Source organism: Carassius gibelio, chromosome B22 (genome assembly GCF_023724105.1).
Source record: "Carassius gibelio isolate Cgi1373 ecotype wild population from Czech Republic chromosome B22, carGib1.2-hapl.c, whole genome shotgun sequence".
In the NCBI taxonomy this organism is placed as follows: Eukaryota; Metazoa; Chordata; class Actinopteri; order Cypriniformes; family Cyprinidae; genus Carassius; species Carassius gibelio.
In genome coordinates, this window is record NC_068417.1 from 26,905,794 (window position 1) to 26,918,374 (window position 12,581).

Consider the following 12,581-nt stretch of genomic DNA (forward strand, 5'->3'; position numbering starts at 1 on the left):
AAAATCAAATCACCACAAAAGACATCATCTTTCCTCTCTAAAAACTTTGGGAGTGCACCATATCATTCAAGCACCTCTCGAGACTGCTCTCTGGTCCTGTAGTCACACAGTTGCACATTTCATGTACTGTAATCTTGACTAAAAAGTTTATTCAAGCATATTTTTATATATTTGAATGCTAGTTAATTTTTGAGAGCATTTCTACAGGAACAGAGACAACTTACTGCTTTTAATTTGTCTTGATATAACTGTGTATTTTTGTTTGTATTTGTTTATTTTGACAAAAGAGACCCACATCAGTTCTTTCAACGACCGTACATTTGAACGGGAGACATCTCCCTATTGGCCTAGTTAACCATTTGCCAAACAATGTTATGCTAAAGGCCAAAAATTTAAGTCGTAATTCACTCAAAATGTAAATCCTCTCATGTAAATCACCCTCGTTCCAAACCAGTATGACTTTCTTGAATCTATGAATTCACTTTTGTCCAGTCTTTGTCCTGTTGGGTCAACGTCCTGCAGAGTTAAGCGCCATTTGTCCCAGAAAATCCATATCTGCAAATCATGAAAACCTCGATTAGCTGGTTCAGTTGTGAGGTTTGGCGCTAAACTCTACAGGACAGTGGCCTTCCAGGAGCAGCCCCGTCTATGGAAGTTCATGTTCATGCTGCTCTTTTTCTTACAATGAAGGTGCTTTCATACTCCAAAAGAATATTATAAAAGTGGCCTATATGACCTATGTACTTTATTCTAGGTATTCTGAAGTTTTGAAGCCTACAGTGCCTTTGTGAAAGGAATTAAACAAAGTCGTTATTCATTGGAAACACCGACTTTGAATATGCAGCTACTGCAAATTTTAATTCTCGACTGTTCCTCAATTTGCTTCAGAAGTTTAATTATAGTGCATAAGTCGTATGGAATACATTCATGTTACCAAGGTTATTTTCGTAAACGAAAACTGAAATGAAGACTAAAACTATCAGTTAAAAAACATTTTCGTTAACTGAAATAAAATGTAAAATTTACTAAAAACTAAAACTAAACGAAACTTGCAACAGTTATTGAAAAACTAACTGAAATAAAATAATAATTATCAAAAATAAGTATTAGTTTTCGTAATTAATAATCTCTCATCCCGTATCGTAAAATCTGACATGGTTTAGTTTAAAACCAAATAGGCTGTATAATTAATTTACCTGTAGATGGCGCTTTATGCATGTGAGGTTACGACAGAAATGAATTATGGCAGGGGGTAGGAAACGACAGAGCAATGTTTGGGACTATTTCGAATTTGATTCCGAAACAGGAAAAAGCAAATGCATTGTCACGCTGATTAAAACACTTTGTGGTATTTCTATCAAGAGTTAACTGTAAACTGTGCAAACATTACATTTTGCTGAAATTAAATGTCTTGCTTTGCTTTCTTTGGTACACTGGAAGTGTTCTGTTAGCTGCTAAACTACAATTACTAGAACTATAACTGAAACTAAATAAAATAAAAACTAAATAGAAATGTGTTTGCAAAATAAAAACTAAACTAAAACTAACAAAACCATTCATGAAACGAACTAAAACTCAACTTCAATTTAAAGAAAAATGTAAAACTGTATTAAAATAAAAACTAATTTAAAAAAGCAAAACTATAATAACCTTGAATGTTACTTTGTTTATGTCCATTTTGACATCCCCTGGTCCATATCCACTTTCACTGTGTGGAAAAGAACAGCTTGAACATTCAACAAAATTTCTCTTTTTGTGTTTTACGGATGAAAGAACATCACACAGGTTTGGAACGCAACGAGGTAGAGATTTTTCATTTTTGGCTGAATTATTCATCCACAATGGGCCTGTTTTAGTCCCTCAGCCAAGCACAGACCTTGGGACCTTGTAATATCGTATCAGGCCTGAAGCCAGTCCTGTAAAATGAATGTTAATGCTTCTTTTGATTTGATGTGGGGCTCTTTGTAGCTTCACTGACCCTTCTCTCTGGTTATTACATTCTCGCTCTCCCCCCGCTCCACCTCCACAGATGATAGTAAGTACCAGAGCACTTTTGTCTGTGCGTCTGTGTGTCCCGCAGTCCGTCCATGCCGGGTGACCCCCTTTCCACCACCTCCTTCTGCTCTGTGTGGCTGCCAAGTCCCTTCCTCTTGTCCAATGCATCCTCATTCGTCTGTCACGTCTTTCTCTCCTTCTCCCGCTGTCTCTTTCTTCTCTTCTTCATCCATTTCCTCTCCTTTCCCTGGTCACCTCAGTGGTCTGTATACCTGAGGTGGCTGTAGCATGGTGCATTTCCTAATTGACTTGGACAAGGCCCTTTTCCGCCCCAGCAAAACTTCCAATCTGATGTCCGCCCCACGTCTGACTGCCAACCCCTTCCTCTACTCATTCTCCTGGAAATGAGGCTCTTTCGCTACCAGTCTAGTGGCCGTCGTGGGTCTAATATCTGGGTGATGTTAACTGGTTTCAGGTGGTCCACCCTCCCCTTCTCTGTTTGAAACCTCTCCTCTGTGGGTCGTTGCTTGCGTCTGATCTTCACCTCAACTCCCGAGCCTCTATTTTTTTAGTCTCTGCAGACATTATTCTGTCAATCTGTTTGGTTTTTGCGTGTTGTTGTACCAAAATAGGCCTTTTGGAACCCCGAGGTCTCAGACTGATGTGTTTTCTGGGATATTATTTTTAATTTTCTCCCTTATTCTCAGGCTCGAGAAATGTTCTTTTAACAATCTTTTAACAATGTAGTCTATTAATTTGTTGTTTGTTAAAAACTGTGTCGCCATTTTACGGCGCAAATATTTTTTTTTTTTTTGCTCTGCCTTTTTATGTGATGTTACAATCCATTAGCTTTCAATTGAAGATGTTTTCATCTCTTTTGTTTCTAGAATTGCCTTGAAAGATTTCATAGTTTTCATATTTGACTAGTTTAGTTAGTGCATTAGATTACACAGAACACAAAAATCTGAATTAAATATTAATTAGGAGAATGGATTTAAACCACTTTAAAGCGATAGTTCATCCAAAAAATCAAAAGTCTGTCGTCATATCCAAATAGAAATTCTTTTCATCTGCCGTAGCTTTAAAATATCATTAACGTATATTCAAATATGGCTCACCAAAACTGCCCTGCAGCGGTTTTAACATCAATTAAGTGATGGGATTTCAATCTTTTTTTTTTATCACGGACCAAAATATTACCATCCTTTCACAAGAGAATACATATATTTTTTTTTTTTTTTTTTTTTGGATGAGCTGTCCATTTAACAACAAACTGAAAACATGTTTTTTTAATAATATTTTTTTTTATTTTTCATAATTTGCCTCTAACTGAAATGATGCGATTGGCCTTTTAGTCTGATGGTTAATCAATAATGGACAGCCTATTAAAGAGTGCCAAGTCCAATTCTCCAATTAATCACACCTTCCCTTTCTTCACAGGGCAGGGTGAAGCTTGCTTGTCACAGTGATGTAAGGACTGAATCCCCATTTAGCTCAATGTGTCCTGTCTCTCTCTCTCTCTCTCTCTCTCTCTCTCTCTCTCTTTCATGTCTTCTTTGTGTGACTTGGGTCCCTCTGTTGAAACAAACCGGTGGAAGCAGTGTTTTTTTTGTTTTACCCCTTGTTTTCAATGCAGTTGTGGGTTTCCCTATAGACTCACACCTATGTGCAAATCCTCACATAGTTTATTCCAGGTGCTCGGACATCCCAGGTTAAATAATGCATGCATTACAGTCGCTTTAGACTTCGATGTCCATGATGGTCTAAATGACTGTTTCTTTTTGCGATGTCAGAAATACAGTACTATTTCTGTACACTAACGGTTTAATTTTCCAAGAAGGACTGCATTGTATACATTTGTATAATGTTATAACGGCATAATAAGGTGCACAAGCCTCATTCACTTAGTGATATATCCAAAGATTAGAGTATCGGCCAATCGTAGATACTAGATATATCACCTGAGTGGTGTTGTTCGGGCTGTGGACCTACCTAAACCTTTCAACTCTTGTCTCTGTCTTCTGTATGTAGCTAGTTTCCCGTCTCATGTTGCACAAACAGTAAAGTGTCGATGCGTGGCTGTGTGCAAGCGTGTTTGGGGGTGGCGGGGCACGCTGGGATTGTGCGAGTGCCTGTGTCTGACGTTTAAAACCGTCTGTTTCTGACCTCTGTGACGTGCCATTTCTGTCTACAACCTTGCTGAACTCGGTGACCTGACTAATTGTCTTTCTGTTTTTCTCACTTCCTCCATTTTTTTTTCTTTTCTTTTTCTTCTTCTTCTTCCTCCAGGGCACTCAACTTATATTCAATGCAGCTAAGGAACTCGGTCAGCTCTCCAAGTTGAAGGTATGAAGGTTTTTACATTTCTCTTCACTTTTAAAGTGAGTGTGGCATAAGATAAGCTAGGATTGCTTTAACTCAGGGTTAAATGAACCTGACTTAACAATTTGAATTGTAAAAAGATCATTGTTGTGTTTTGTTCTTATACAATGTTGTCCTTTTTGTAGGAGCACATGGTTCGTGAAGAGGCCAAGGCACTGTCCCCTAAACAGTGTGCAGTGATTGAGTTAGCACTGGATACTATAAAGGTGGGTAAAGAGCTGAATGTCAGTGTAAAGACTGTGTCCACTGGTTTTTGACAACAATAGTGGGTTTTTAAATATAGTGTAAATGTGGCTTTTTTTCTAATAGTTTCCTTCTACTACACTAGAATATGAATTTCTTTCCATTTACATTTTTTTCATTCTGTTACATAAATATGTGTTTAATTTGCACTACGTATAGCACTATCCTTCCTCGTAATATTCAATTTACACTCCAGTCAATCTTTTGCCCTTTACCACATTCAGTGGATTGTCTTTGTACCTTGAGATGTAGAGAATATATTCTAGATTTTTTGTTTTATGTAAAAAATGTCCTTCTATCCCAGTTTAATAAGTAGAGACAACTATAAATAGCCATTCGTAGGTTGTTTCCAGCGATTAAGCATGAAATTAATCAACCGTAGCTTTTCTAGTGCTATCACAGCATCGCTCTTGTTTGTTTGAGCATCCTGACCAGCCAGACAGAGCAACATTGTCTCAAGCTATTTCTCCTATTTTGTGGTTTTCTAGCAATACTTCCATGCTGGAGGTGTGGGGCTGAAGAAGACGTTCCTGGAGAAGAGTCCAGATCTGCTGTCCCTGCACTACGCCCTGTCCCTCTACACCCAGGCCACTGACAAACTCATCAAGACCTTTGTTCAGTCCCAGAATACACAAGGCAAGGCTCTTCCAGACATCTCGCTGTCTATAAATATCAATTACTTGTTCCAAACACCTCTTCTCAACCTTGGCAGAACATCAGGCCAAATGTATTGTTTGCAGTTAAAGGGATAGTCCACCCAAACATTTAAATTCTGTCATTAATTACTCACCCCCATGTCGTTTCAAACCTGTGAGACTTTTGTTCGTCTCCGTAAAACAAAATTCAATATTTTTGATGAAATCCGAGAGCTCTCTGACCCTGCTTAGACAGCAATGCAGCTACAATGTTCGAGGCCAAGAAAGACAATAAGAACACTGTTAAAATAGTTCATGTGACAACAGTGGTATAACCGTAATTTTATGAAGCTATGAGAATACATTTTGTGTGCAAAGAAAACAAAAATAATGACTTTTTTTGTTGTTGTTGTTGTTGTTTGCATTTTTCTATTTGAATAGATGTGTTTTTCATTGAAGGTTCTATTATCAGTATAAGACTATTTAGAATTAAATATGTAACATGTCAATTATTATTATTTAAAAATATAGTTTTCTTTAATTTAAAAATAAACAGCTTTTCCATATTTGTTATTTATTTAGCTTAATCTGGTCTCCATCTTTCCTTCTCTCCTTCACACACTTTGGGAATCCTGACACACTTTAGATGGAGATGCCCCTGGCAGAGTCATTTTAATAGATAATCCTTTAAAATGTAATTAGGGTAAACGTCACTGCTTCATTTAAGTATTTAAAAACATATGAAAGCAAGTTCGTGTGTTCTTTCTTTCTTTTTTGTCTGTCTTTCTTTCCATCTCTCAAATCCTCTTCACTATGTGCTCTCAATTTCTCTCTGTATTTTTCTGCGTCCTCTCCTTCTCTTTCACCAGTTCATGGAGGGAAGGGGGTAAGGTTCACCCATAGTGAAGACGTGTACCCAGAGAAGGGTACGTTCATGTGGGGCCCGGTGCTCCTGACGACCAACAACCAATCAGTGATCCACCCAAATCAGATCATGCACCTCCCATTCCAACGGGCCAATCGCATGCCCCACAACCACCCAAATGTTTCCCCAGAAAGGGCCTTGCATGTATGAGTACCTGGGAAGAACATGCTGTATGTTCACATACATTGGTCTGAAATGTATCTTGACGCTACAGCAGCAAGAAAGCCCAGGATGAAGTGTGTTTTGAATGGCAGTGAATGAGGAATGCACACACTTCTGCAGTGTGAGAGGCGCATGTGTGCACTGCGGATGACGAGCCACGAGTGAGAGACCGTGACGAAACGTGACTTTCCGAGCACTGAACCTCATTGTCTAATGTAGATGTGACATTCATTTCGACTGACTCGGCTTGCCCGCATGCAGGGTCTGTTCTGCTGCTCAGCGCGATCTTCCCTCGCGACCACGCAACGTGGTTTCCCTCCCTTAGGCTCAGTCTAACAAGACAACCCTCCCTCAGCCAATCAGAGTTTGTTCCTGAGGTCAGGTGATGAGCTTTCTGTCAGTGTAGGTCAGTGAGGTTTGAGAGGCTCGAGTCTATTTTACTTGATTTGATTATTAGGTTAAAGATGTATTATTTTCAAAGACATAAGAGACAAAAGGACATTTTGTTTTTTGATTACAATACATTTGATTAATATTACAATACAACATTTGAAAATCTGAAATATGAGGGTGCAACAAATCAAAAAAATGACAAAATCACCTTTAAAGTTGTCCAAAAGACGTTCTTAGCAATGCATATTACTAATCAAACATTTAGTTTTGATATATTTACAGTAGGAAATTTACTAAATGTCTTCATGAAACATGATCTTTCAGTAATGTCCTAATGATTATTGGCATAAAAGAAAAATCGATCATTTTCACCCATACGATAAATTTTTGGCTATTGCTACAAATACACCCCAGCTACTTAAGGTCCAGAGTCACAAATATATATTATTTTACTCACTTTATTTTTGTTTTGTTGACTTTCGTGGTGAAATACGACCTGGACATTTCTTGACGGGTTTCGTGACATTTACCCAGTTGCTCTTTGGTTGGAAGTAATCATAAAATGCAACGTCGACAGCGTCAGCATTACCGTTAGTTCAAGCTTTTTCAGATCCCTGCTTGCTCAGACGGTTCTGCTCTGAGGAAACTGCATTATCAGCCTGTTTCTCTGACAAGCGCACACATATAACAGATGCCGAAAGAAAAGCATCTATTTTTTTTATTATTACTATTTGATTGCAGCTGACCTAGATTCTGTGGAAAGATCTTAGCCATTTAATTCGCTTTCAGCTAAGTGACTTCATCAGAGGCATCATTAATCAAAGGTGTTTATAAAAAAGAAAGCAAATAACTTACAATCATAAATGCATAAGATTTGTTTGTAAATATCATCCATACTTTAGGACAAAGGACTCTTTCCATGAGTGTGAATGAATGGTGATGTGTGGGAATGGATGTGGTTTTCCGCATGTACCTGCTTGCATTTAAAACCAAGTGAAAGACAGATGTTCTCCTTGTCTTCTCCTTCCTATGAATGACTGGACCAACGGACTGCACTCCCCCTTCCCCATCATGGTTATAAACCCTTCATGAGACACCAGAAATGAAGTGTGAGCACAGATGGTACACTCATGCTAATCTGAGGAAACACACTTCTCTCTGTATCGTAAACAGTTTGTTGCAGAAGAATCCTGTGAGGCATTACTTTATTTCGGTTGTCTGTGTATTGTGAGCTAATTTCATTGATTATTTCAGGTCATTGCAGATTGTTGACAGTTCATGTAGACATGAGTTTGCTAACTTGCTATTTTTTGTTAGCTGTAAAAAGCCGTTAGCGATGTACACGGACAGCGGAATAAAGTGTTCCCAATTTTGTGCCTGAACAAGCCTCACAAATTCAGATTAGAGATGTGTTGCAAGGATCACTTGTTCAGTCATTTTCAGAGCTTATTTGCATCCTGCGCAGTGCTATACGATTTTTTTTTAAAGTTCGTTAATGTATCACCCCAAATAAGTGAAGTCAATTTGTTAATCTCACTGCTTTTTTAATTTTTGAAATGGAAATTAGCGGCTGTCAAAATTCTGTGCAGAATGAAATTCACATTTGAACTCGATCGATACAATAATATGCTCTGAATTTGTATTTAAGAAGTGTTCCAACATAGAAGACCAGCTTGAAAATCTCTTCGTATTATTAATGATCTCTCAAGCCAGGTTCAACGCCATTACTGTTTAAACGTTTTTGTCATCCAATCAGTTTAAAGCATGCATTGCCTCTGTATGACTCTGCGGTAACTGAATTCATAGAGGAAGTTATTAGAAGTTCCTTTGAGCCATACCGATGCAAAGACAGCTATGGAGTCTTGACTTGTCTCGTCTTGTCTGCAGGTACTGGTGTTGATGATGCAGTTGGAGAGGTGTCTATCCATGTGGAGATCTTCACTCATCCAAATACTGGAGAGCACAAAGTCACAGTGAAGGGTACGTATTGTTTCTTGATGTGCAACTGAAGCCTGTTATTTGCATTCCTCCTTGAGCGTAAATTTTGAACAAAGTAACTGCATCAAGTTGGGTAAAACTCAGTGGTGGAGTTCTTTTGAAGAAGCTTCAATGACTTTAAAACCCTGATGTCTTTAAGTTTCTTCCAAGAACATCTTGTAAGTTCTTTTGAGAACCTTTTTTTAAAAAATGTCTCAACTCTTTGTTGTAGAGATTAGTTCTAACCTAACCTGAGACTCAGCTTCCTGAAACATTCTAGCAGTCCTTAAGACCTTAATTAATTTGTTCAGGTGTGTTTGATTAGGATTGGTTCCTCAGAATGGAACACTGGCAGAACCCTCTAGAAAACCAATGGCAATTGGACAGTGATGTTCTTATGGGTTCCATTTTGTAAGTTTTTTCAAGAATTTAAAGGGTGGTCCTCCTAGAGGTTGCCCAATGATTCTTCAAGTTTGCTGATCTTAACAACCACAAATGGTTTGCAGTGGTTACACTATAAAAAAGAAAATGTATGCAAGGCTCCACTTTGGTTCCTTAGATCACCACACTGGAGACACTTCTGGAAAACCTCTAGGAGGCATTGTTAAGTGCCTCAAAACCTTTCCAACATGGGACGACTCGTTGACATTCTGTAGAGTTCTTGCATATACTTACGGTTTCCATTTTGTAAGTTCGTTGCAGAACTTGGCTTTCGCAAAGGGTGAATTGAAATTCTTGAATAACTGGCATACTTCTTACATTATAATTGGTATTTCCTAGTGCATATGACAAATAGTAAATAATTGTAAATAATTTTTACACATCTCAGGGACAATTTCATATCACTAAAGGTAAATGCCTCCCATAACATAAGTCCACATGACACCAATGCTCTGCTCTAGAAGTTTTGGGATGTAGTGCAGAATGTGGACTGTTATTATGGTGACTTTCTATTGGTCCTTCAGAAATCATTTGAATATACTAATTCGCTGCTTGAGAAACATTTCTGATAATTATCAATGATAATTAAAAACAGCTGTGCTGTTTTACCAAAAACAGTTTTCAGTATTGATAATAACAAGAACTAATAGTAATAACTGATCACAAATAATTTTTAACAAATAAATTCAGCCTTCTTTAAATAAATAAATGAATAAATAAATAAAAATTCTTATTTCAAACATTTGATTGTCAGGGTGTATATAAAATAACGCATGTGATCTAAATAGCAAATTAAGTTTTTATTAGGTTATCAGGCCTACATACCACTTTTCTAATCATGGCACTTGAAAGCGAAAGTCTAATCGTATTTTACTTTTTGGAATTATTATTTTTTTTTGTACACATTTTCTCAGACACGTGAAATTACAGAAGAAAGTCTGGATAGACGTTTACAAACAGTCACTGTTATCTTATATTGTGAGGAATAATGTAAATTAGATTAAGAAATTTGAAAAGGCCAATAGTTTGCATCCCTAAAAAAATTATCGTTTATAATTTTTTTTTTATTATTGTAAACAGTTGACAAATATTGCTGAATTGTATCATCGTGTTTAGCTACTTACATCTTACCTCGTCAGCTCGCTTTCAAGTGGCGCACAGCTCAGCTCCATGACCATTAAATCCCGCCTTCAAACGTTTCAAACATTTTGATATTGACAAACACTTTTGAACTGCTGCAGTGAGCCAGAGTGTGCTAAATTAATTTGAATGTTTGACTCAAATGGGCCACGCCACAAGGTCCATTCATCCGGGCCGATGTAGGGAAGTTGAACAGCTCAATGTAATTTTCTCTTAGTGGTGGCTGCGAATGACCTGCGGTGGCAGACTTCTGGGATTTTCCGGCCCTTCGTAGAGGTCTACATCATTGGCCCCCATCTCAGTGATAAGAAAAGAAAGTATGCCACCAAGTCCAAGAACAACAGCTGGGCTCCCAAATACAATGAGACCTTTACATTGTGAGTGACATGCACTTGCATTTTAGTTTCTGCATACCACATTTTACGCAACATTTCCTGTATTAAACCCAATCCTGCTTCTTTTTCAAAGCACACTGAGTAACGAAGTGGGTCCGGAGTGCTATGAGCTGCAGGTGTGCGTGAAAGACTACTGCTTTGCACGAGAGGACCGCACTGTTGGCATGGCAGTACTGCAGCTGAAGGACGTAGCACCGCGGGGTAGCGTAGCATGCTGGCTGCCGCTAGGTAAACGCATTCACATGGACGAAACCGGCCTGACCGTACTACGAATCCTGTCCCAGCGCAACAACGACGACGTCGCGAAAGAATTCGTCAAGCTTAAATCCGACCAGCGCTCTGCTGAGGAGGGGCGGAGCTAAGACCAGGATGAAGCTAGTGAGGCGTGGTAACTTTGATGTAAACACTGCCCCCTGATGTTCAGATGTTGCACTAGCACATAGAAAAAAAATACACAAGACGTATTTATCTTGGTTCTTCACTTTAATGACCAACCGTTTACACGACAAAGCAGTTATATATTTGTATTCAGTGCACTGCCATTAGAATTGCCAGGAAGGGCTTGTTTAACAAGCACAGGATATTGTATCTCTTAAATACTTGATATTTGTGATGTCTTTGATTTTTCATATTTGAAGACAAAAGCTTGCCCGTAGGTACAACACATATTTATCGATTTATTCCGAAAAACATTAATATATATATATATATAATATTTTGTCAATCATTCCTGCACCCTTCGAAGGGTGTCTTAATGTCAGGGTCCCGTTTGTCCACTTTGTCCAGTTCAGCCCTTAATAGGGACCAAACCCCCTTATATGGGTCAGACTTTAATGTTATGCAATCGTTTAGAAGCACAAGTAAATGACGAAAAAAACAGACCTACAACCAAACACACCTCTGAAAGCAGAGTGGTTGCTTTTTCATGCAGTAAGAAAATGTGTGACATTATTTTTAAGGGTGCGCCACTCGCAGGAAATCCTACGAATTCTACTTATTGTACAAATACAAGATACTTCGATGCGTCGCACATCTAGATTCAATCGCAGGGCCACCTCTGTCCTGTCTTTTGTGTGTTTTGCGATCCGAGTACGAGTGCCTGTGCGGTTCACCCAGTGTTTGTCAGTGGCATGAGTAGGCACTACGGTTTATAAACCACGATGTATAGATTGACAAACACTGCTTGTGTTAGAGACACCAGAGCTGCCTGTTTCAGTGAAATTTCACTTTATAACCTCACGTTTATATGTCATACCGCTTCAGACCATTCCACGCAAAATGGGACTCTTTTTCCCCACTCACTAAATTCTCACTTTAAAAGAATCACAGACGTCGAGAATCGCTCCTATAGAGTTTCATAGTAAGCGCTGATGAATCCGGCCATTTTACTGCCAAACCATCCATCATATCAGAAAAGCACAAGAGATATGCGTTATAATGTGGGTTAAACACTATATATCCATTCATTCCCTACGCTAAACCGTGCAATGGATCTACTTGCAAAAATCCGAGGTGAAGTTATCTAGCTAGAGTCGCTTGTTAAAAAGTTACCAATGAAGCACCTTGCGCTACAGCCATTTCACTCTATTATGTCTCTGAAAATAGTCTATGCATCTGTTCTAGGAGTTATAAGTGATCAACAGCCTTGGATTGTTTACGTCGTGAATGCTCTGCGCGAACCGCAGCTGCAAACTTCCCTGTCGTTTTGTTTTTCAGCCTGAATCCTTTCATGGTGAGTGTTGTGATATTGAACACTAGGGTTCTGCCGCAGGAAATGGCGTTAATGAATGTTGAATTGACTGCAGAGTGGAAAATAGAATCTGCTTTAATTTGGATGGTAGGATTTCAGATATTAAAGCCGTGTGTTGCTTTCTGTGAATAATAATATTACAG

General features: G+C 38.5%; 1 protein-coding gene across 1 annotated transcript in view; it reads left to right on the forward strand.

Annotated features, from left to right (window-relative positions):
* The window catches only part of unc13a (unc-13 homolog A (C. elegans)), a 42,779-nt gene extending 30,541 nt beyond the window's left edge, over positions 1-12,238 (forward strand). The window contains exons 38-44 of the mRNA XM_052590243.1: positions 3,436-3,465; positions 4,285-4,341; positions 4,503-4,583; positions 5,109-5,256; positions 8,623-8,715; positions 10,511-10,670; positions 10,762-12,238. Of these exons, the coding sequence (XP_052446203.1) occupies positions 3,436-3,465; positions 4,285-4,341; positions 4,503-4,583; positions 5,109-5,256; positions 8,623-8,715; positions 10,511-10,670; positions 10,762-11,050 (858 nt within the window). The 3' untranslated portion in view covers positions 11,051-12,238. The remainder of the gene's footprint in view (positions 1-3,435; positions 3,466-4,284; positions 4,342-4,502; positions 4,584-5,108; positions 5,257-8,622; positions 8,716-10,510; positions 10,671-10,761) is intronic.
* Positions 12,239-12,581: the final 343 nt, after the last annotated feature.